The sequence below is a fragment of the Ctenopharyngodon idella genome, chromosome 12, assembly GCF_019924925.1.
Source record: "Ctenopharyngodon idella isolate HZGC_01 chromosome 12, HZGC01, whole genome shotgun sequence".
Taxonomy (NCBI): domain Eukaryota; kingdom Metazoa; phylum Chordata; class Actinopteri; order Cypriniformes; family Xenocyprididae; genus Ctenopharyngodon; species Ctenopharyngodon idella.
Genome location: NC_067231.1, coordinates 19,925,387 through 19,951,781, shown reverse-complemented (window position 1 = coordinate 19,951,781; position 26,395 = coordinate 19,925,387). Strand labels below are relative to the sequence as shown.

At 40.8% G+C, this 26,395-nt stretch overlaps 1 protein-coding gene across 38 annotated transcripts in view; it reads right to left on the bottom strand.

Moving 5' to 3' along the window:
• tcf7l2 (transcription factor 7 like 2) overlaps positions 1–26,153 on the bottom strand; it is an 87,515-nt gene extending 61,362 nt beyond the window's left edge. For 5 of the 38 annotated variants that reach the window (XR_007932901.1, XR_007932902.1, XM_051914450.1 and 2 more), the window contains exons 1-3: positions 25,064–26,150; positions 24,857–24,923; positions 24,584–24,708 (exon numbers count right to left, since the gene is read on the bottom strand). Coding sequence is in view for 35 of the 38 variants with exons in the window: in XM_051914450.1 (XP_051770410.1) it covers positions 24,584–24,708; positions 24,857–24,923; positions 25,064–25,252 (381 nt within the window). In the remaining 3 variants the exon portion in view is untranslated. Of the gene's footprint in view, positions 1–24,583; positions 24,709–24,856; positions 24,924–25,063 lie in introns of all 38 variants that reach the window. The other 33 variants (XM_051914433.1, XM_051914441.1, XM_051914444.1 and 30 more) reach the window with 31 other exon arrangements.
• Between the last annotated feature and the right edge of the window lie 242 nt (positions 26,154–26,395).

The following is a 26,395-nucleotide window of genomic DNA, read 5'->3' as shown; positions in this document are numbered from 1 at the left end:
GTATGTGTCTTCAAGAACTACACTGTTCAGTGGTAAGTAATGGTGGATTCACAGCAGGGTGCAGTCCTGTGGTCCAGCTTGGAGGGACTTTTGGACTTCCTCAGCCTCAACTTGAACAGACCCACCACCGACTAGCGGAACAATTGCAGGGATATTGAAGAGTACTGTTGACAGGTGGAATGCCAAATTTTGAAGAACCTATTTGGATCAGCTTTTTTAATGCAAAGATGTGTAATGTTGTGTAAATAAGTATAATATTCCTAATTAAGTCTTACTTGTGTGCATGTGTGACCAGGTGCCAGGTGATGTTCTGTGCTCTGGTTCTGTTTAGTTTGGATGGGGTGAAAGGTGACACCTTGGCCAATGTGGGTGCTGAAAGCCGAGTGCACATACTCTGACAGGCGTATCCACTTCAGACTTTTCCCTTGGCCTAATCCCTCCTGCAGGTTTTACAAGCATGCCAAGGAAAGCCAAGCTTAGACCAGTGCCAAAGTCTCAGCAGTGTTCACTCACAGCCCAACCCCCTCCACCACCCCTGGCCCGCTGATGGATGCACCACTTGGGTTTGAAAAGGCCACGACCTCTGACCTCCCCCTGCCTCTTCTCCACCTTCTAAAAACTCTCCAGCTAGGAGCCCCCTTCTACGTAACTCAAGTGCTATTCTGATGTGACAAATTGCTTTGGAGCTCCGGAGAACTCAGTACCCTCCCCCCCCCCCCCAGCCTTCAGACGTACCCAGAGTGCTCACTCTGTCCTGGGGCCCCAACAGCAGGGACTCCCCTTCGCCTCCCCCACCCTTTAGCGATTCCTCAAGGCCTGCTTCGCCTTCTCCTGCCTTGCCTCAGCGCAGTTACAATAGGAATGAATGACTCAATTGTCTCTGATGAAGTGAAAGACAAGGGAGTCCTCTAAATCTTCCTAAAGGGATGAACTCTCTCTCTGTCCCTCAACTGCCTGCAGACTTCCAGGAGAAAGAGAGAGAGAAGGAGTCAGAATGACAGAGAGAGAAAACACCAGAGACCACAAGTTGCTTAATCAGGTTTTCTGGCAAAATCTTTTCACCCAAACTGAATCTGAATTTTGTAACCTGACCTTTGCAGAAAAACTTTAATATTCATGGAAAAAACATTTTAAACCAGCCATCTACTTTACATTGTAGATTATGGAAGCATTCGTAACAGTAGCCTAAGTAAACTAGAGCAAACACAACTGAATGTCATAACCAAATTTAAATGGTGTAAATGGCGTGTTCGATTTGTTTTTGGATTAAGAGCACAGGCTCTTCCACAATCAGACAAATCAGATGCTTACTTTGCCAGAGAGGATTGGGAATGTGAATATATTTTCAGCTGTCTGGCATGGGATGAACCAATGCATCAGAAAACATTCCAGCCGCATAAACAATGTGCATAAGGAAATCTAAAGACAGAAGGATGGAGTGGGGGTCCAGCAAGCACTTGGTGGGCCAGGTTCCCACTAGAGATTCTCAACCAATATGTTTAAGAGGCTTTCACAAGTGCTTGTTACTAGGTTCAGAAAGAGAACAACAAGTTTGCATACTGTGATAAATATCACTCCCATTGAAAAAAACAACAATAAAAAGCCCATTGTTTTGTTCACAGGTGCTGTGGAACAGGCATGCATGGATACATACAGACCTGCACTTAATACACTCACTCTCTCAAGAGGAGAATTTTTTTGTGGAAAGGACATAATAATGATCCAGACAGGCTCTTTGAAATTCACTGATCCAAAGAGAAGGGATCTGCCCATCTGTGAGACTCCCATCTCTAGAGAGGTAGAGAGAACACGAAAAAAAAAAAAGAGCGAAAGCCTGTGTTTGGGTGTGTGTGTGTGTGTCTGTCTTTGTATGTTTGCTCGAAACATTCAAATAGCCTTCATTCTGGATGGATGGAAGCATGCTGGAGATGGGGGCTAGGGGTGGAGGGGATAGAAGAGGAGGAGGAGTAGCTCAACACTAGATGAAACTGAAAGTTAGTCTACACGAAGGCTCTTCACACTTGCTTAGTTCTTCTAATACACATTTTATGAGTAAATAAAGGAAAAAAAAGAGAAAAGAACACCCCACTAGCTCAGATTGCCTGAGGCGCTCTGCAACCAGGAAAATAAAGCTGGAATGTGGGCAGGCCTGGGGTTTGTGTGCCCCGGGGCGGGAGAGGGTCCGCGGGGCCCGTATTTACTCCAAAGCTGGAACCACTGGGGGGGGTCTCAGCACACTGACAGCACAGAGCCAGAGACCCCAGCCTGATCTCCTCCATCCCCTCACCTCTCACCTTGGCACTCTTCACATAAACTCCCACTGACATTTTTCTTTCATACTGCCTCTAAATCTGATCCTCCAAACAGTCTTCGAGGCAGACATCTTTTAAAACTTAGGCCTAATGCATACTCTACAAAAGTATGTGACAGCCTAATATACCCGCTGTCAACTTTAATTAGCCTAATCTATATTTTATTTGCCTGTTGTTCGGTATGGACTGTTGTAACGACAACGTGTGTTTGATGTTTTGTTTTTTTTATTCCTAAGTTAACATTATTCATTTTTATGCAATGAATTTTATTCTAAAGATGAAAAGAATTAAACTGTATCCTATACATTTGGAATAGGCAGTGATTTCTTCCATTTTAAAAATAATATCAAGTAGGCCTATTCTTTTAATTTGATCTGTAGTTCGATAAAAGTTAAACAGAAAAAAATAAAATGGTAGCAGCCTATATAACCGCACCTGTTTCTGAGTATTAATTTAAATAGTATACATAATGAATTAAAAAAAAAAAAATCACAAATGTGACCATTGTAATTAAAATTATTTTATATTTACAATTTAGTTATTCAAAGCACCATATGCAAATGGATGTAGAAATTATGGTGCTTTGAATACCTCATGCACGCGTTCGGCGTTTCCAATGTTGGCAGCACTGTTATAGCATATTGGGAGCGTTATACTTGCTGTAGTATAAAAAGATTTTTAAATTACTTCAGTTTCTAAATAAATAAAGCAGTAATTTTTATTTTGTTATAAGCGGCCTATGGAGACCTTGGAACTCAAGAACCAGAAAGAAAACAAATAACAACCATTTTTGCTCATGCAGAACGAACCAATTCAGTTTTAATCCATGATTTTAGACAAATAACAAATACAATCACCAATCACTCCAGTAGGGCGGGACTCAGGTAGACAACATAATCGGATTTGGTGATATTTTTTAAGCCCTAGTTTCCATTAAGCAGAACTAAGTTCAAGTGTCTAGACTGTCTTTCTTATACCCAAGGGGTGTAGAAATGATCTGAAAAATTGAAGGGATATCAGTTTGTATCATGAATATTAAAATCACATGACATGCCCAATAGTCCTACCTGATTTGTTGCGAGGAAGGCAACTGGAGAGGCTTATGTTTGGTCTTAAAGTTGTCGTTTTATATGGTTGGCAACAATTCTTTTAATAAGACTCTTGAAATATAATGATTACTTCCCAAAAAAGTGTGCCCCCCTGCTTCTACTCTTTCTTTCTCTTGTTCTCTTTATCTCTCTCTCTTTTCTGGGTGATTATGGGCCCCTTAAGAGCGCTCTATAAATAGCCCTGCAGGCTCTAGTCTTCGTGGCTGGTGTCTCCTCCAGCAGGGCCCATAATGAGACATGCAGGCAGCTAAGGCCTAGCAACACACCCAAGAGCTGCACACTTACACAGCCTGCAGTGTTTCCACACCAAGAGAGGTCTCATTCCTACCCTGTGGAATCTCATACACTGACCTACTTACCAGCTACGTGATCTTCAGCCTGGGCACAGGGCTTAGCGCTAGGTGTGCCTGCTCATAGGTCCTATAAAGTTAACACTGGGTTGGCATGGAGTTTAGACTTTGGAGCTCACGTTTAAACACACACACACACACACACACACACACACACACGCTCTCTCTGCCGTGGATCAGCTTTACTGTACAGTTAGGGGTCACCCCTAGCCACCATGAGGAGGTAATTACCACACTAGTGTACATTCTCAAGTTCAAAATAAAAACTACTTTCACCTCCTGCAGCAACAACAACCTTCAAACATGTTTCAACCTACACACACACACACACACAAATAAACCTTGAAGCACTCCAAACTCCATATTCATAAGGTTTGGTCCCTGAGTGTATCTGAGCGCCATTATCTGCCTCAAAATGCAAAATGGTTGCAGGTCAGATGTGTCTATGCAGGACACCCTTCAGATTTTACCCTACAACACAAAACCCTAACCATACTCAGAGAACATCAAACACGCTCAGTGTACCACAAATACTAAAGGCTGGTCTATTCAGACCAATCTCGCTCACTCTCAACTACCTGTCAATTTCAATGGTAGAAGGGTTTATGTTTTACTGTACCTTTTGTTGGTAAGTGATGTGTCAGTTAAGTAATTTTTGCTCTATTTGATGCTGAAAATTCTCTTTGGAATCAATGAATTTTATCTATTTAACTAGCAATCGACTGTTGGTTACTGGCATAAGGTGCACAAAGAGTAACAATGCTAACGACCTGACCATGAGCTCACGACTACCTTCAGGGACAAGGCCGTTCTTTTGCTCTGAAATAAATAAATAAAGGACTGGTTAATAGAGCTCATTAAAATGGAGGAGGCACGGATGACAATAAGACCCAGGGAAGGTCATGCGGTGGGAGCTACGGGCGAAGCACTGTGGGTGATGGTGCGACCCCTCTCTTCTCTTCTGCACCCCACGAAGAGCACCCTTCACCTCCAAATAAACTGTAGTAATGATTTTGTAGTAATGCACCCCCCCCCCCCAAAAAAAAAAAGCCTCACAAACACACATAACCCCTCCTCCACCTCTATGTTAATTACTGCAGACATCCATCCACAAACAGCGGCAACAGACACCATCACACGTAGCAATTACTGCTGAATCTTTAATGCACTCTTTAAGCAACTCTCTCCAGCTCTGTCTCTCTTGGGCAAACCGCAGACCTGTTTTCCCGAACCATAAACAGGGAGGAGATAGGGGCATTGGGACAAGAAAAAGGAAAAAATAAACTTAAAAACTGTTTAAGCTCTTTTCAACTCCAAAAGCCTCAGCAGAAGCATCTTTTCAGGTGAACGTCTTCAAAACAACCTCCTACCTGGATGCAGCTGTGACTAATGCAGGATGAGCATGAAAACTAATCTCTAGCCTTAGCTAAACAGTAACACATGGCAGACATGTGAAAGTCTGAACATGCTAAAAGGTCTGTTCATAAGATGCACCTGTGCTGTACTGTCAAGTTCATGCGACTTTCCCTAATTAAAAGAACACGGTTTATTCTAACTTCTGGCGGATCAGCATTGTCAAGCATTTAAAGAAAAAAACAAAAACAAAACAGCAAGGTCTTTCTGGTTAAGCTGGCTGACCAAGGAAGTGTTGGTGGTTTAAAGGGTTAGCTCACCCAAAAATTAAATTTCTGTCATTAATTACTCACCCTAATGTCATTCCAAACTCGTAAGACCTTCGTTCATCTTCAGAACACAAATTAAGATATTTTTGATGAAATCCGAGAGGTTTTTTTATCCCCCACAGAAAGCAACATAATTACCACATTCAAGGTCCAGAAAAGTAGTAAATCATCGTTAAAACTGTAGTACATGGAAGTCTGATGAAATTGTTAAATAAAGTCATTATTTTTGTTTTGTTTTTGTGCACAAAAAGTATTCCTGTTGCTTCATAACATTAAGTTTGAACCACTGTTGTCACATGGACTATTTTAACGATGTCTTTACTACTTTTCTGGACTTTGAATGTGGTAATTACGTTGCCTTCTATGGGAGATAAAATAAACCTCAGATTTCATCAAAAATATCTTAATTTGAGTTCTGAAGATGAACAAAGGTCTTACAGGTTTGGAATGGCATGAGGGTGAGTAATTAATGACAGAAATTTCATTTTTGGGTGAACTAACCCTTTAGGTAGCCAACACCAACAAACCAGGGGTGTGTTTCTGAATTTGCGAATGTTCGTTTGAACTATGGTTTCGGGAAACACCAAATCGTTGAACTATGTTAGTAACGACGGAATTTGTGATGTTAGTTGGCTAACAATGCTTTTGGGAAACGCACCCCAGCATCCCTTGCCAGGGACCAGGACCTAAAACACAACATTTGATGATAGCCAGAAACAGAACATGGAAATGTGCCAACATGGAAAGATCTTAAGCAATGGTCACATTAAACTGCATGCAAAATTTCTTTGGGCAGTGCAATGAATATGGGCAATAGGATATGATATCACACTCCAGGGCTTCCGTTTTTAATAAATGTTTTTAATATAATATATAAATCTAATATAAAATGTAAATATTAAAAAATGTTAATTATAAATATTATAATATATTCAATATTATAATAATAATTGTATATAATAATGTATTGCATCTACACCACTTTCCCAAATTCTGGTGTTCAGAAAAAAAAAATCTTCACTTGTGTTTTGGATGCCCCGTGTTTGCATGTGTATGAAAGAAGTAAAATTCTAATGTGACAGCAGCTTTAGGACCTTAATGAACAGCAATGATTTAATTACAACATGAATCTGAAGAGCATTTGTAGTGTGCTGAAAAACAACCCACAACACTTTGTTTCACCCTATAACAGACTCGTGAGAGTTGCTGATGACGTGGGAACTTCAACTTGCATCTAGGCTGCTTCTCTGCCTCGTATCCTTTCTCCATTCTACTCATTTACTTGATGCAATTCATTGCAACACTGTGATAACAATGCTCAGGCTCTGTTTCCAATGCATCCTTCATGCAAGGCTGCAAGGCTGCAAGACATAGACATGCAGATTTATATGGTTTTGGGGGTGGGTTTTGTTTTTTTACAGATGTGTTCTATAAAGGTTAACATGCACTGGAAAAAAAACCCTTGGCTACAAACTGTGTGTTTTTTGTCAGCTGGGGGAAGCAGTACAGAAAAAAAAGCCCTCAGCCAAGCCATCAAGTTGAACATTGAACTTCACAGTAGTAGCTGCCTTTCTATGCCTCTCCTTTTGATGTTACCTCCAAAGCAAGGGATCAAAGGCTTGGAGTGTGGCGTGGGGAAGTCCCAGGCTCTTAGCCTGGCAGCCCGTGATATATGCAAAAGTCTATGCCAAAAAGAGAGAGAGAGAGTGAGGGAGGGTGGGAATGCAAGCTAGAGAGCAGCAGGCTTGTATGGAATGTGGCTAAATAGTGTGCTTTGCTTTAACGAACTCTGGGGTGATGCAATCGCTCCTTTCTGGGTCTTTTACAGTGAAGTGTTGAAAACAATGAGGGTGTGCCAAGAGAAAGATAGTTTCTTGTGGGCAGAAAATGTGTATGATACCTCACAGACAGATTCACTACTCCACCCTCATCCCCTCACACACATTGTGTCATACTCACATAAATATACAATAAGACATCTGACTTGCAGCAAACACTGGCCGTATAAAATGCCATCCCGACACAAACACAGACACAAGACCCACACATATGGATACAATAGGCTCAGCTGAGGTACGTTTAAACCAACTAAACTCTGCTTGAAGATTTTGCACACACACATGCACAAATATAGGTCTACACGTGCACGCACACACACCCTTTCCCCAGGGCTATAGGATTAAGAGGTCTGTCTGGCTGACAGCGAGCCCTTCCTTCCCACGTACCCTGTCAATTCCCTCCCTCCCTCCTGCCTGCTCGGCCCCTCGGCCCTGCTCTGCCAGCCAGGGAGGAGGACACACCTGAACTTGACATCGATCTGACTGAGCTTTTCTCAGCACCACACGCATAATCACACACGCCACAATACACAATATCTGTGTCTGTATAAAATGAGCGGGGGACGTACTGAAAACAGAACACAAAATGCTGCAGGAATAGTGATGTCTTATATGCAAACATGGTTTTCTTTTGAAAGGTTTCTTTCAAATGACTGGGTTGAATGGATTTGCAAAATATGAACACTGGACTAAATCCATATTTCAAATTTATTATTTTTTTTTAAAAAACATCTATAATGAGTTGTATTTAACTAAATTTGCATTTTACTACCAAAAAAAGATTAAAATGATGCAGGGACTTCTGTGAACACTCAAGTGATGACTAACCGTTTTTATTTTTGAAATGTATTTACTTGAAAACATCTAAAATAAGCTATTTGAATAAATATTAATTTCACTACAAAAACGTTTACATGTTACACATGTAAAATCAATGAATCATTTTTTTACAGGTTCACTGAAATTAACAAATGAACTGATTAAATAAAATAATCTTTCTAAAACCTATAATCACAAACAGGACACCCTACAGTCTTAAAGCAGTGGTTAATTATGATTTCACTTTTTTTTTTACTTTTGCTAGTGTGTAATGTTGCTGTTAGAGCATAAACAACATCTGCAAATTTACGACGCTCAAAGTTCAATGCAAAGGGAGATATTTTCTTTTTAAAGAATTTGCTGTTTAAGGACTACAACAAACGGCTGGTTTAAGGCCTTGTTGGGCTGCTTTAGAGAAGAGAAAGAGTTGTTGTAGTAGAGTGTTGTTACCATGCCATCATTTTATGCTGGACTGCTTCACAAACGATGGTCAATTCAATGCTGGATTTGCACAAAAGATTAACATGACGGCACATGCTAGTCAATGAGTTGAATCAACTTCACAGCAACTACATAAATTTACCCACTAACCATTCAGAAACATCTAGTTGCATTCTAGAAAGTTGTAACTTCTTCCTGAGTCTCTCCATCAGTGTCCGACTACGATTTGAACGATGTAAGGCTGAACACCATTATTGACAATTGTCATTTTGGCTGCGTGAGATTCTCCAGCTTTGTTGTTGAGCAACCGAAGCACGAGCTGTTAAAGCTCCGCTCTCTTCTGGAAAGCGGGCCGGGAGGAGCAGCTCATTTGCATTTAAAGGGACACACACAAAAACGGCGTGTTTTTGCTCACACCCAAATAGGGGCAAATTTGGCAAGCTATAATAAATAACCTGTGGGGTATTTTGAGCCGAAACACAGACACATTCTGGGGACACCAGATACTTATTTTACATCTTGTAAAAGGGGCATTATAGGTCCCATTTAAGGACTTTAAATGTGACTTTTGCAAGTCATTGAGATCGCAAGTGTGCCATTCTTCACTTCATGAAGAAAAGAAAGTGATACATTTTCTCTGGACCTTGAATTCTCAATCACTCACTATGTTGCACAACAATATCATTTCTACTGCTTTGCAATCCTGACCGACTCACTCATTCCTCTTCACCTGTGTTTGAAAACAGCATATGTGATCCTTTTTTTAAACACACACAGATACTATCTGACCACCGTTACCAGTCGTAGTGGGTCAGTGTTTGTGTGAGGCTTCCCGTCAGGCAGGCCATGCCAGTGTCTCTGCTCGAGCACCAGATTCTTTAAGAGTCATGGCCTTGAGAGGGAGGAAAAAAATGAGTGTGGATAATAGGCCTGTTGTTAAAAGAATGGAGGAGAGAAGGAACAAGTGAAAGAAAGTGGGAATGAGAGGGGAGGAATATTAAAGACAAGCAGATCCCGTTTCACTTTCCAGGTCATCCAGGGGCTGCTGCTTAACTTGTTGTCATTATTTATGTATATTTGTCCCAACTGGGCGTCTTTGGCCATTGCATTGCCTCTCACTATTTTTTCAGACTATAAATGAACATCACTCATTTTTTCAAGTTCATTAAAACAAACCGTCTGAATCAATAGGTTCACCCAAATGGTGCTCCTTTTTATTGATGAAACACCACATTTAGGCCGTGTGTCCACCAAAGCGTTTTAGCCAGCTGAAAATGCTAGGCTCTCTGCTGAAAATGCCTAGCTGTAAGTGCTTCAGCAGCACAGTGCGCTGTGCGCTATGATAAGGAATATCCTTATCATAAAAAGCTCGACGCTTTAAAAAACGTGGCACTCCCATTGAAAACAATTGGAAAAATACGCTAGCCTCGGAAAAAACACTTTGGTGGACACACGGCCTTAGTTGTACCATGTTCATCGTTGATGCAAACTGCTGACCAATCAGACCACAAGGTACTGCTGAAAATGAGCCCCCTTTATGGTATATTTGGGTATGGATTTTTTTTAAACGATTATACTCGCATTCATGCCTAGGTTTTACAGGCATTGGGATGTGTAGACACGTACAGGTAGATTTGTGCTGCGATAAAAATATGCAGCGAGCCACCATCGGGGCCTGCGCCGGCAAAGCTGGGCTTCAATTTGAGCTGCGGTGATGGACGGCTAATGAGAGCAAAAAAATCCATCCCGTATAACAACAAAATACCACTGACACTCCCGATCGCCGTGTTCCCGTGATGAGACAGAAAAAAGGCGAGGAGAAAAGAGAGCTGGAGGAAGACAGGCAGGGAATGAGAACGAGGGAGAGAGAGAGGGAGAGAAAACTCACAATGATGACACGTAAGAGCAAAGAGCGATTAAGGATTTACTTTCAAAAGGGCCTCCATTGATCTTTTTTGATAGACCTGCAATAAATCAAACCAGATTGACTCACATGAGAACGAAGCCTAATCCTTTAGTCAGATCCAGAAGAACTCAAACCAAACCAGCTGTTAATTTAGGCTTTACAAGATAAAGCAGGCGAAAGCCAACCTGATGTACCCTAGGGCAGGGGCTTACATCATCTCTGTAAAGCAATCAACTTATTGCCAGTTTGGAGAGGTAATCAGAGTGCACACTGGGAGGAGAGAGAAAGACAGAATTACAGGGGAGGAGAAAGTAAGAAAAGGACCAAAATGCAGAAATGAAGAGGCTGTATGAGAAAAGCAGACAGAGAATGTGGAGAAGTGGGGGGAAAGACAAAGAGGTCCAGAAAACAGGTCAAGGGTTATTGAATGCTAAAATACGTAGCCATGTTAGAGATATGGCGAAATATGAAAAGGAGGCAGTGCAGGCTCTATTTCTTGACTGAGAACCCTGTAATTTCCCAGTATGTTTGGCCCTATGCCCATGGCCAGTGCCACCTCGGTCATGCCCGGTCAACCACACCGAGTCAGCGCCATAGCCAGCCATGCTAATTAAACCAGTTATTTTTGTTTGTGTAAGTATTTTTCTTCACCAAACTTTATTTTTCGGACGGACGGAAGGATCGAGACGCGCCATCCTGTCTTTTCTGGTTACTTTTCTAATGTCTTTTTCAGACCCACATCCTGTTGGTGTATGAATAAAGGAGTAGAAAGACATAGAAATATACGTGGAAAAAATAACAAACAATAAAATATATAAACAATTAATTATTTATATAATTACTGTTATATTTCTACTACCACTATTTTTATTATTAGAAACAATATCACAATAATACTAATATTAAAATTTTTGAATCTAATTTAATCTTTATTATAAATAAATAAATAAATAAATAAATAAATAAAGTATATGTAAGTGTATGTATAAAGATATAAGATAAGAAGAAAATCAAGGATGTTGTTGATTTGGGCAGTGACAGGGATGCATCACTCAAACACACCCAGACACACATCCACTCATTAGATACCATGTTCTTGCCTTTAATGTTCTGTTTACTACACACAACAAGATCAAATCTGAAATCCAATTCCAGGCCTGACCAGGGCCTTTCACTTTGGTTCTGAGGGTGCCTTGAAAAAAGCCAGGCTTGTAGTCTCTGGAAAGTGTCCAAGGGAAACTGAGGCTCAAGAGTCCAAACAAAACCCCAGGTGAAATCAGAGTAAAAGCAGGAGCCCGCATCCCCACCTCCCTCTGACACACTGCCTGCACACAGGGATCACTCAGACTTTGGGTGTCTGCTCTACCCAACTAAATTGAAGTTAAACGAGCCAGGGGTTTGACACACATGTGCACATCCATGTAAAGAGCTTGGCACTTCTGCAGCGCTCTGTTGCGCTTACTATCTTTAGTGCTGAACTGAGGTCCTTGCCGCCCCTCCTCCTCCTTTTAGCGGGTGTACCACTCAGACTCGTGCCTTCCACCACCCTCCCCACAGGGTCACACTTTTAATTACACAGAAACAGTAATCCCATCAGACAGATGGCAAACAGACCGTCACCCAATGACTTTATGCCCAATTGAATCATTACTGATGTTATTTGCTAAATTATACCAAAACTGAACAACACCGCCGAGCGGGATTTTCACGAGAAGCTAGCGAAAGCAGATGTGCCCTCCTGTTGAGCATCTGTGACAGAGATCAAGAAGGCGTGAAGATGGGAAGTGGAAGCTGGGTCTGTTTTAAATGAATAATATTCTAATCAGTGCAAGCAAATGCAGACTGTTATTATCCGTTGTGGAAAAAACAAACAAACAAAAAAAATGATTCCTCTACTGGACGAGACATTTCCAACCAACTTGGTTTGGTAAACCACATAACAAGCACAATTGAGAAGTGACGAGAGATCTTCTCTTAAAAGAGGCAGTGCGTTTGGTTTATGAGCTTTGCTCGGCACCGCCGTTTGTCTTTGGGGAACATCCCAAGAATCCACTCTTTCCTGAAAACCAAACACAGAGATTCAGTCCACAACCTTGCTGCCAGAGCCCATTCATTCTTTCTCTTGCTCATTCCCTCACTCGCTCTTTCTTTCTCTGTGTCTCTCCCTCTTCTTTTCCTCTGCCCATAGCTTCTGTCAACAATTAGCGGTCGCCTCTTCCAGAGTCCCAGACCACAGCACCCCGAGCGTTAAACTATGCAATCTCCCAATCAGTCCCTCAACATAAATTACAGCTTGCGACATCGTTTGGGAAAGAGACGCACCTTGGTGCCAATAAACAAACAATTCCCATAAAATTGTTTTTGACAGAATACAAAACTCCAAACTCAGTCGGAGTCATGACTATACGAGCCATAATAAAGTCAATAAAAATATTTGGAGACCATATTCTTGGCTTGCAGCAGGGCCTGATTGCTCACCTGTCGTGTTGCTTGGTGTTAATGTAAGTCTGATTGGTGCATGTTCTGGCTGGGGCCCAGGGTGTAGTATTCCATGCTGGGTGGCTAGACTTCGTGCCGCAGATGGGAGCAGCTCCTCAGCCCAACACTAGAGCAGTAAATCTACATTTAACCATTGGGGGACAGGCCACACCATAACGTAACACTAACATTTTCCATTTCATAAAACACAATGAGGCGAAGGCAGAAGTTTTTCTTTGTGCTCCCAGACTTAGGGTTTTAATTATTGTTCCTTAGCTACCATAAGGCAGAGGACACAGGGTCATGGCTTAAGACAACAACTCGGTCACTAAATCCAATTATTTTAAGACCAGCTCAAATTAGTTCATATAGAATAGCTGTTTAAAATAACTGTCCCCTGCTTGGCCCTGAAAAGACTGGCAGATTCCCTACAAACCAGAGCTGTTGCATCTCGAGGCATGTCCGTTGCTGTAAAGTGATCTAAGTAGCACCCAGAAAACTTCCAAGCTTTTTTTTTTAATCCTTTCCTGAATATTAGTCAATAGGCTGCTGACTGCATTTGTTCTTGCATGAAAAGATGTGGGAGATACCGAAAAAGGACCTGGAAAAGGACCTGAAGAGAACTGGAAAAGGACCTCAAGAGTTCTGCAAAGGGGACCAACCAGTTATAAAGGAGATGGGGGGGGGGGGGGTTCCCTGGTACATACAAAGCAGAATTATTCATCATTTATCATCAGAAGGAAGCAGTCGGGATGAAGCCGGAAATTACTAACATAAATGCTACTAAAAAGAGAGGTTTTTGAAAATAGCCACAGAGCTTCAGGGAACAGCAGTCACATCGCCAAAGCATCTTTGGTTCTCTGTTCTGTAATAAGGCAGAAGAAATTTGCAACCAAATGACTGTCAACACAAAATTTGCACAGACTTAAGTAGCATCAGTAAGATCTGACCACAAAAAGCAACATGAGTGGTTCTCCTCAAGTGTGCGGTTGCACTCCTGGAGTCCGATCCCAGAGGCGAGTGCGTCGAGTGTGTAAGGCCACACAGCAGCTGTGAGAACGGCACAGGGCCAGCTGCTTCCTCGCCGGCTCCGATTTCCTGACCTCATAGCCTGAGAAGCACACAGTCAGGTGACCAGATCTAAAACCTTCCTCATGTCCTCAACCACCCGAGTGCAGACTCTTTGGCAAAGGGCACCTGAACGCCTTTCTGCTTTCAAAACCTTCGCTGTGTTCACCCTGTTAATAAAAGACTTTGGTTCAATCTGTGGCCGAGCTCTGTAAACCGATGCCTTTTTCCTCATAGAGTTCCCCTGGCTCTGACCACCGTGTTTGCATACCACAAATCTTGCTTAACCGTCAAGTGGTTTCTCACCAATGAGACTTTACATTAATGGAGTAGAGGATATTCATCCGCTCTAAATCAATAGTGTGAAAGACAGGCAGATTGACATGCCTATGGACTCTTGTTTACCCAAGTAAAGTTATTCCCCAGTTCCACTTTAGGATTGCGAAGACTTTCTCGTCGCAATCCTAAAGTGGAAGACAACAGTTCTGTTCAAAGTGTTGGTCAATACTTTCGTGACCTTCAGAAGGATAATGAGATGGACAGAAATGGGCATGCAGAGGTGATGGTAAGCCGCCCGTGATAGTGGCCTCAGCTTTGCGTGCCTTGAGTAAATAGCAGCCTCTATACAGTAATTGTAACTTAATTGTAGAACGAGGAGAGTTCAGGAGAACGTCAGAGTCAAACTAGGTCAATGAGGGCCCTACTTCAGCATAACTAAGCTTCTGACCCGGTACTGCTTCCTAAACCTGTCTTCCTCACACCCTGAGTGATTTAGTTGGTAGACTAGTCATGATTGAAGACTCTAGGGGTGTGTTAAGCCACGTTCTGTGAGCCACCCTACGGAGCGTGGCCCTCTTCCCGGCTCATTTGAACCGCAATCCTGCTCTTTTGCTCTCAGTGCATCTTTTTGTCATTTGAGAGCTCATGCCCCATTTGTATTATCCACTGAAATGACAGGCGGAGGAAGAGGAGGGGGGCTGATGGGAAAAAGGAGGGGCTTCGGGGAGTCAGTCAGAAGGAGACAGCTCCAATGAAACATCCACAATCCCCCTGGTTGAGACAAACACACACACGCAAACCCATGCACACACTCTCCTTGACTAATGTGCCACGACACTCGTACATCACCCACAAATTGGACAAATGAATTAACCACGGCCCCTGGTTAGCGTTTCGGGCTTTAAATGGATTTTCCCTCTCCTGGCCTAGCCAATAATTGCATTTATCCATCTTGTTGAAGCGCGGTTTACACACTTGCTAACATCATGCCAATCCAGGCTACATTTTCTGCTCCAATGGCAGAAGAGGAGGAGATTTGTCATTGGATCATAACAGGTAATTCAAACAACAATTAGTTTGATGACTCCCCCGTATGTCAATGTCTGGCTTCCCCACAGGCAGGGTTTGTAGCAAGGGGATCTTCTGTCGCTCATACCCCACCCCCGTCTCTCTATCTCTCAGTCATCCTGCTTACCGAGATGAATTGAGCTCCACAGCTTTTTAGTACCGCTCATCCACACCACTAGGCGCTAGCAAACAGCATCTCCAGTAAATGTGGCTTGCAACTACAGACCCTGAATTTCACACACACACACTCTGTTAGCCCAACACAACACTTGTGTCGAAGGCTGCTGCAGGGGTCATCTGTGCACTCACAAGTGTTTGAACAGTAGTGCATTAGACACTCCAGGGCCCGCAGGACAATTGTGCTATGTAAACACTGTGGGACTTCCTTCCCCACAGACCTCAAGATCTGGGCTAAGACGACCCACTATATGAATTCCTGTGCTTGCTTACCGCCAAACATCTCCCGTCTTCACCTCCCATACTGTAAGACAGCACACACAGTTAAGAAACTTTACATACATCATTCAACACAACGAATGAGTGAAGTCAAGGCTTCTGCATAAAAACCAGACCATTGTTAAGATTTAAGCTTTCATGGTTCTCAACATAGTTCTCAAACGCTGGATAATTTTTCCTCTCCGTGACCTGAAATCTTTCACTTCGACGCCCCATGCTATGACAAAGCAGGCAACTTATCTTTATTGATATTTGAAAAATGCAAAGCGTGACGGCCCATAAAGATACAGGAGCCGTAAAGCTGAAGATAAAGAAAAACTGCCGGTTCTAAAGGGCATCTAGACAAACGACACACTGCCGCTGTCGCTCGCCTATTCCATACCAGCGTCGCTTAAACTGATTGCTGGCTAAAGAAAACAGCTCCAGGTCAGGATTAAAACCTCTTTCCTTATAAATCACTCCTACTCATTGCTAAATCTTTCCGTTCACCAGATAGCTGGTGGAGAGAGATCACTATTCACTACGACTGGCGAGCAGTCATCATCTCTATGCTGCTGAATTACACATCCTTTATGTCAGCGTTCAGATCTTAACACTGTGAAAGGACATTGGTTGCAATCAGACACCACATCTGCCACCTCTGGCTAACACTGATCAGACTCACAGAGCCCTAGGGGCAGCTGGCCAAAGATACACCTCCATTCAATTATACCCCTCGCTCACAATGCAATTGACAATTCGTTCAGCGAGGGAAGTCAATTCCCTGCGTTTTAGAATCGACCGTACTGAGTGTTCACACCATCCTCTAATGAGATGTAGCTAGCGACAGTTGATCCAGGCTAATCCTTAAGGGTGAAACGTACAAACAAACAAACCAACATTTCCTACAGTCTGTGCTAAAAACATTTTATGTGTACACTGGAAGTGCTGGCAATTCCCTGTAATTTGATTCGAGTCCCTGTGTGAGCTTTATCCTCAGACACATCAACAAGGCAAAACTGGTATACAACTATGTGTCAAGCACAATGCTAAATCAGCTGAAATATTATCTATATTGTTTGAAAGCCATTGAGCAGGATATGGCCAATGAAATAGCATAATGCAAGGTTCCACGAACATAACCGCATGATGTTTGTGGTATTACACACAGGAGATGGTTATCTTCAGATACGAGAAGATCTGTATAAAAAAAAAAAACCCTCAAAACATGGTTTATAGTTCATAAAGCACCTATCTCTGTTAACGCATGCAAATATTGGCCTGTTGTACCTCTAATCTTAATATAAACCCCCGATTAGCGGATTAATTTCCTTCTACCCTGGTAGAAAATCTCCTTCACCTTTTGTTCAGTTCTGAATGCAGAACCTTTGCTAGAAACAAGCATGCAATAAACTCATTAGTGAACAGACAAGCACACGCGCATCCACACGCGCACACACTCTGGGCCCAGCTCAGAGCTTATCCCTTGGCAATTAAAAGTTTAATTAGAAGATTAAAAATACATGGGCTGAGTTTTATCACCTATTACTTTCTCAATTATGTGCTTTACCCATACAAAACGATCCCGACATATCTACAGGAATTAATGCAGATTATCGAAGTAAACAGGATTTCACCTTCTGCAATGCAATGTTGTAGAATCTCACTTTGCAATCAGAGCTAGAAGACAAACTTGTCGGTGTCATATTAAATTAGCTCACTTCCTTATCAAAGAGAAACATTTCACAGGACGGAATAATAAATACAGAAGCAAAACAGGGACTGGTCAGGCTTCATCTTTTTTTAGAAGCTTCAATAACATGCCTTAATGAAGATAACTTTGTCCTACTTTTCTGTTTAAAAATAGATGCCGATAGGTTTTTATTTGTTTTTCTGTTGAAGCTCTGTGTAGAAGTTTAACTGAAAATGTACATCAGTGACAGATTTCCTGTGTAAAGACAGTGATGGTCACTCTATCAGGCTTTTTTATCAGAGGAGAATATTTACCACATACTCTGATGTCACTGTGTTTTCTGTACTAGTGATCCACGTGTATTTCAATCATAATGTTTTAAAGTCTGATAATGAATGATGTACAGTAAAAAGACTTTGTGCCAATGAGCACAAGACGCACACATGCTCTTTCAATGGAAACTTGCACACTCCTATCATTAAGCATACAAGTTAGATGGCAGCTCCAGAGAGCATGTGTGTGCACTTTGGCCCAACCCGAGCATGTTCCAATCCAAACAAAAGCCCAGTGCAACCAAATTCCGCCAGCGTCACCCAAGCCTCTACGCTGGAGAACTTCCAGCCGACATTTTGATGACGAAGCGGGAATCAGGAAGCATTAATAACTTAGCCTGATTCATTAAAAAAAAAAAAAAAGTTAAAGGAGGAATGCCACACACAAGGCCTGTCCATCAAACATGACTATAAACTTGTCACCTCCTCCTTGTCGTTTTTCAGTCCCTGCTGTGTTTTTTCTATCCTTCATTTTTTTTCTTAGTAGATAAATGCCTGGGGGCTCTATTGTTTGGAAATCTAACCAGGAACTGTCGCCACTCTCATTGCCCCCACATTAGCAGCAATTATGCGCCCTATTCAGACTGTCTTTGTGCATCTCCCTCCTCTCCGTCTTCCATATCCCCCACTATGCCATGGCGGGCAAATCAACCTCGCTTTTTCCCGCTTTTCATAATCCCCCGCTCTAGTCCAGCATACTGCACAAGGTAAACAACTCTAAAACAAGCAAAGCAAAACATTCCTTCACAACAAGATTTACAATAAAGTTCTGAATATTAAATCTAAAATTATGATTTAATTGGGGGGGGGGGGGGGGGGGTTCTGCCCTACAAATTATCATATTTTATTTTAGTTTGAACATAAAACCACACCAGCATACATTCCGAAATAAAATAAAAAATCAACTAGGCCTATATATTGAAAATAGATTAATTGTTGGAGGAAGTTGTCACAATTTTATTGGGTCAAGCAAGCTGTCACATATATTTTAAATGTAGTGGATTATAAAAATTCACAAATTATAACATTCGTTGGCCAAAAATATTATATCTTTGTATGTTTCCCTTTTACATTGTTTCCTGTTTCATAATTGTTTAATAAAGCTTTCCTGAAAAAGTCTTTCATAGTCTGCATTCAGTCTGACAGCATGCCACACCATTTTCACAAAAATGCATTTAATGAACTGCATTATTATTATTTTTATTCTGGGCAACAACAGTGGAAATGTTAAGTAGCTTTTTATAGCCAGATTTAAGGTATGTGCCAACACAGAAAATTATTTCCAAAAATCATTAGAGCAAAAATTGAGACAATTAACCCTAATCTCACTTACATATTTACATATATATATATATATATATATATAAAAATATATACACACACATACATACACACACACATATTTTAATGACTTATAAAATATCTGAAATAGCTAATTGTATTTATAAAATGTTTTAATGATCTAACTCACTCTTGAATACTTAAACAGAAATGTTTTACTGTAGATTAAACTATATCTAAGCAAATATTTGCAAATTTCAGTTTTGAACAAAACACTAGTTTGTATCATAAAAAAAGTGTCTGGGCTCTTAACATCTAAACATTTACCCATATATTGTATTTGTGTATTAGGATTGAAAATGACATCATCTGCCAAATTGTATAAATATTAATGCAAATGCCAGCCAAAGTACTTTTATAGATTTTCATTTGGAAACTTGCATTTAAATTCTTGCACTTCTTGTAATTAATGGATATTTAATAGTCCTTGACTCAGAAGGCCTCAACACTGGCGTTCTCACCCCCATCACACACCCCCGTCAGTAAAATCTGCCTGTCATATAAGAATTCACACGCAGCTATCATACAGCTGCACAGGCCTGCACACAGTGCATGTGCACAAAAAGAATAATTTCATTTCCATGTTTCAGGAGCCCCTCAGCGTGTAGGCCAGCAGCAGGACTATATTTAACAGATGACAAAAGTTGCATTCCAGACGTACAGTACAATCTTTGTGTTGATCTTTGTGTATGGAAATAAATGGTGAAGAGGAGAGAGGTGAGGGGCGGGGTCAACAACACACAGCTGCTAAGCCAATGCAGCTCCATGAGACGCAGAATTTACAACAGCATTTATCTGAGTTCCCCATTTATCAGTTACAGGACAGGATTGCGTTTGCAGCTTTAAAAACAAATGCGACGGAAATAAATCAAGAAAAAGACAACTGTGGCATCCGATAAAATTGGAAAAAATTGTCTACTTCTATTTATTTGTGATGCGATTACGAAATTCTTAACAGTCCACATCTGAACAAGAAACCTTCATTAACTATTGAACTAGTGCAGAACATTGTGTATACACAATGCTGCCTTAAAAAACACCAGCGTGACACAGGAGAGAAAGAGAGAAACAAAAAAACGCCAGGTTATTTTCACACACGATCATAGAGAGCAGCCTGCCAAAATCATCAACGTAAGACAATTGAGCACAGCAAGTAGAAGAAAAAAAAACATCTCAGTAAATATTTACAGCACAAACCTTTTCCATTCATTTACCAAGCACTAACAAAACCGTACTGTACTCTTTCACGGCCCACCCCCTCCGACCCCCCCACCCACATCTGCGATTCATTGACTTTACAATTTACCACATGTCGAGATGGGAGAGGTCGGGACTCTATCTGAATCACGACACAAATATGCGAGTGATTTATTGTTTTAAAAACCATGGGCCGATTTAGTGCAACTCCACTCTTCCTGAGCATTACTCCTATTGGCAGACCATGAACAATTACAGTTTGGACTAATTAAGCCCTGAGAATGTGCTGTGCGCCGCTAATGTCTCACAGGCCCCGCTTTCAGTTTAATGGTGCCAAACTTTGCTCCCCAAACTTAACTTGCACAAATCCAAAACAGATTGCACTTTTTTTTTATGGGTGTTTATCAAGCCCTAGCAAACAGAAACCTTTTGGGGTTTTTTTTGTGTGTGTGTGTGTGTGTGTGTGTGCGTGTAGGATGGGAGGAGGAGGGAAAAAAAGAAAAGGAGTAGAAGGAAAGAGTGGTGGAGGGAGAGAAAGAGAGAGCCTTGCTTCCGCCATTCTTTGTAAACAAAAGTGATTTGCAAAACAAAAGGATGGCAACCTTCTAAATAAACTGGGAGTGTATTTTGTGGAGAGCGGCACAAAACGCGAGCGCGTAGCTCGGTGAGCCCCCTGCGGATAGCAATTAGGGGCCATTAACATGTAAAGCCAATTTGATAAGGTATGAGTCTATCCCTGTAAATCCGTATTAAACTATCTCCTGCACCTCACACGACAGGCTATTCAGCACACATAATCCATACGATAAACCATTGTTATTGACGTCTAAGCCTAAAAAGATTCAGACATGGTTTATTAAAATATGTACATGCAAGGCTACACGAGGGATGAATGCATCTTTAGTAAAAATTACAATTTTAAATTAATTGATTTAAAACACAAAATCAATTTATTACATTTTAAATTCAATTATAAATTAAAATATGCTACTAAAAAAAATATTCCAGGCCTCCACTATGCATCTCTATTTCTTTGCTCCAAATAGTGGAGAGTTCATTTGGGTGTTGCAAGTTTGTCTTTTTTTATATTTTGTTCCTTTTTTAAACTACGCATAATTATACGTTGAAACCTGAAACCTCTGCCAAAAGTCTGCAGGCCTAAGGAATTATGGGGCCAGGGGTGGCGTCAAATATCTTAACATTCATAAGTCAGAGAGGCAGTAAATAAACCCAGCGGATTTACGGGCATAAAGCCCCCTGCCAGAACTCAGCCGGCCAGACCTCTGCTCTACCTCGCTTTCCCCCTCTCCTCAGACCTGTTGAGGTGTGATTTTAGCCTACAGCCACCCAGTTAACCCAGCACCTTTCCAACCACAACACACACGGAGAGTGTGTCCGCAGCCGTGTGTCCGCCACGCAAACTGCTCTCGATGAAAGGGGGAAGAGTAGCTATTGTCTGCAGTTTTTAGAGTGAAAAAAAAGAGGGCATTGTCAAATTGCTAAATGCTAACAAATCATCATAAAGCTTCTCCGATTGAGGTGGTTGGAAATACAAACTCCTCGTTATTACAGCTCTCAGAGGTCAGACGAATTAAACTCGCTCTCTGCCTTCACTCAAACACACACACTAAGGGAAAAAAATTTCATCACTATTGCAAGTGCAGGCCATCAGGGAAATTCAGCTGACACAAGGCCTATGTAAATAAAATAATATATATATATATATATATATATATATATAAAAAAGGGCATCTATGATATCAACCATTTACACCAGCATCCGACTTAAATAATGTGGAAGTAGCAAATGTATCCTGAAATCAAAAAACTGGTTCAATAAATACATACAAATACAATAAAACTGGATTTTATTATCTGATAAATTTAATACAATTGAGATAAAAAAAAAAAAATTAAAAAACAGAAAAAAGGAAAAAGCTAAGAAATGCTAAAAAGCACATCATCTGCAGCAAAACCCAACAAGCCCTGTGCATTCGTTAAACGGAGCGACAGCTAATCGATGCTCAGGTGAATTATTTATCCTCTACTTAAGTAATGCGTTTATGAATACAACGGCTTTCAACTTCAAAGCAGTGTGGGTCGGACGCCCAGGCAGCTCATAGGTAGCAGACCTCATGGCAAAGAAGCAGGGTGAAGGACTACAGCACGATGTCAAAGACTGAGATCTGTAGGCCTCGTTACAGTAAGAGATCAAACATTACAACATACAACTATAAAGAAATTCATTATATCTATGGGTATAATATTTTGGCTAGAGGGCCAGAACTGACCTAGACTGACTAGGGGAGGAAATCAAACAATGATCCTACTTCCATGAGAGATTGCTAAATATATTCTCAGTAGCCAAAAACGAATAAGCCAGCGATTTAGATAGGGCTCCATCTCAGCAGGAAGAGGAACTATCAGACTATGAGCTCTGGTAACAGCATCTCTGAGATTCTTACCTACCATACAGAAGACACGCTATGTGTCAAATACATCTTTCATATTCTGTCTAATTTATGCACATTTGCAGTGGTCATACTGATGCTTTCGTAATTTTTTGTGCTTTTGTTTATATGTGAATGTTTCTAATATGCATTTACATCAGTAAAGAAATTATCAGCAAGTGAAAAACAGATTCAGCAAAAAGGCATGTTTTGGGAAGCACGCAATATCAGTGACAAACACAAACAGCCAGAGATGTTTCTACAAAAATGTTCACCGATACTAGAAACAGGAGAATGCCTTTTAAAAAAAAAAAAAAAAAAAAAAAAAGCTATATACAAAATTTCAGAGCAGTACATTTTGAATGTAGTCATTTACTTAATTTCAGGTTACACCACATGTCATTGTCATAAAGCGCACCTTCACGTTTCAGATTAAACCTAGAGCTGATTATGAAAATCAGGAATGACAGCAAGGTTATACTGCACAATTTTCCTTATCCTTATTATGTTATTTCTACAACAATGACATTTAAAAATATATAAAATATTAATCGTGAATACAAAAATTAACCTACTAATTCTTCCTGGTGCCAGACAACTATGCAAATAAGATATAAACAACAATCTCTATTTACACTGAAATATCACACATATATTCTTATTACAGGTTATTCAACCTATCGCATGCTCTAAACAAAAAGTCCATCATGCCATGACCAAATGTTAATGCAAACATAAAATATATTATATTTAATGTGCATTTAAATCAAATGTTTATTCATTTTAAAATATTTCTACCACTACTGTCTAATATTTTACTACACTCATATGAGCAATATTGTGCTTTCATTCTGACAATCACAAATTCATTGACTGACTTCCACTAATTACCATAAACATTTCCCATGATGCTCTTTGGCATTAACATTTATGTGCACTGAATTCTTTAAATAACACACGCGACATTATGTTAAGCTTGGATAAATTACTCATAAATTAGCTCAGATAAATGACTAATGTGTTTTTTTTGTTCCACATCGTACAAATGTTTTCATCATCATGTCATAACAGCATCTTTGTTTCCATCATTTAATACTTTGTCATTTCTACTCGATTTTCAATTCTAGGTGACAGAAAAAACGCAGAACATAATTATGACATCACTTTGATTTTACATAAAAATATTAAAGCTTCAATTAAAATTAAGCTTTACATTTTTAGGGTTAAATGTTAAATATCAGAAACGCCTTATTTTGAACAACAACAACGATGATAATAATAACAAAAACAAGGAAGATATTAATAATAGTAATACAATCGTCAAACATTTCAGTTTTAGAAATTCCGGAACATACGCTACTATAAGTTAAATGTCCAGTTTAAAGCAAACGAGCTAATCCACTAGTTATCCAAGCACACAATTAAAATAAATAATACTGTAAAAAGACAGAATATAAAGCAGAGATAACCTGGAAAGTATGCACATATAGTCGAGGAAAATTAAAAGAAATAATAACAGTTAAAAGTAGCTGTGGCTGTGTGTTTGTGCACGTCATTAAAGCACATTATGCGTGCCACTGTACTTGCCGCTCGCGCGGGTGTCTTCACGCGCTCGCGGGCAGCGCTCGTTCAGGGCGACAGTGTATCCGCGCGAGAGGCATGCCACTGTACAGTGCAGAGTGAATTGTGGCAGAAGTTCACTAGCCGACCAAAGCAATTCCTAAACATGGACGTGGTGTTTTAGCTACGTGCATGTGGCTGTAGAAACACGTTAAAAACACTTACTGTGCGAGCGGTCGGTGAAAGCGATCCGTTCGGGAGGTACGGGCTCGTGAGGTCGGGAATCATTATAAATGGATAGCCCGGGTACGGTGGGCTCTTGAACAGCCCTCCATCTTGCCTTTTCGCAGCTAACATGGCGGGGGGGAAAAAGAGGAAAACTTTTAGTTTAAGTTACATTCCCAAAAACTTTGTACGTAAGTGAAGAGGCAAACGGAACCGATGCACAGTGTTGTTGTCCTGTGCAAAAAAGATGATTTAGAGAAAACAAGCACTCACCCTCCTCTAAACTTTCTCTTGTTTTGTCTCTGAAACTTTCAGATCTAGGCGGAGGCCGTCTTTCCGCCTTGAAATGCAACGAAACACAGGGAATGCATTGAATAATCACAGCGAGGAGATCGTTAGCTAGTTAGCAGCGTGTTTAAACAAGAAATGTGCATGTAAACTTCTGGACAAGTCGCGGATTCGCGGTTATTTGTCACTTACCTCGGAATCCGAAGAGCTGTTTTGATTCGTTTCCGACTCGTTTACAAGAGAAGACTTGACATCTGCTAAATCCCTTTCTGCTGAAGAGTTCTCCGAAATCTTTTCCTCCTGCTCGCCTTCGTCTTTGAAGGAAATCATTTCATCGTTCGCACCCAGATCGTCCCCTCCACCGCCGTTCAGCTGCGGCATTTTTCCCGAGGAGCGCTAATTTTGCGGGGGGCCAAAACACCCAAAAGTTTTTAAACCCTTGATCTTGGTGTGATCCCCGAATCCCGAGTTTTAAGTTTAGGGACTCGCAGTGGCGTTTGGCTGGGTGAGTGTTCAAAACTCAAAAAGAAGAGGGCAATCTTGGCAGAAACAGAAGCCGGAGACGGAGCTGAGGCGCTCGGATTGAGGGAGTTGAAGTTGGTCGGAGTGGTTTTCAGTTCAAAGGCGGCGCTGATTGACAGATAGAGAGGGATGGAAATAGAGAGAGTCTGGATTCGGGATTATTGACAGGGAGAAACACACAAGAAAAAAACTAATGAGATTCAAACAGGGAGGGACTTGAAGTGACGTTTTCATAAATAGAGAGGGGCAGGAAAAAGTACTGGAGGGGGAAAAGGGCTTGAACGAGAGCGAAAGAGAGAGCGCGCGCAAGAGAGAGAGAAACAGAGAGAGGGAGAGGAAAAGAGCTTTTGGTGAAGAGAGCAGGACAGTTAAAGCGAGTCGCCCCTGTTTGCTTTTGTACAGGAATGAATGGAAAAATAGGCGGAAGACACTTGTGCGATAGTCTGTATGTATCTGAGCTGTGAAACGGCGCACAGCTAGAATCATATTGGTTTCCTTATTTTCTGCAGTTGTTTTAGGAGGTGCTAGTGGGCTGAAATAACCCCACTCCCTCCAAACTTCAACTCAAATGAGAATAAAACTCTGAATTGCTCTAAATTACTTCAAAAATATTTTACTCAAGAGCCAGGGAAAATATGAAGCAATCATTCAAATGACATGCAGCCTAGTTTTTATAGGCGTTTTAAATGTGATAAATTGCAGAATAGACTGACATTATTCTACATATATAAAACACTGAAATGTTTTCATTATGTCAACATCTTTGTTTCAATCCATTTTACTTGTCACAATAAATTCTGCCATTTGCACTTCATCAGTGATTAAACTGAAAGTGGTCAACAAGTGTAACCTATCACTACAGCTTGACACTTTGATTTTACAAAAAATAAATAAAAATAATTTTTATGTGCCTAAATATGTATATGTATGTGTATACACACACACACACACACACACAGATATATGCATACAATGCTATGTATCTGAATATATTTATACATA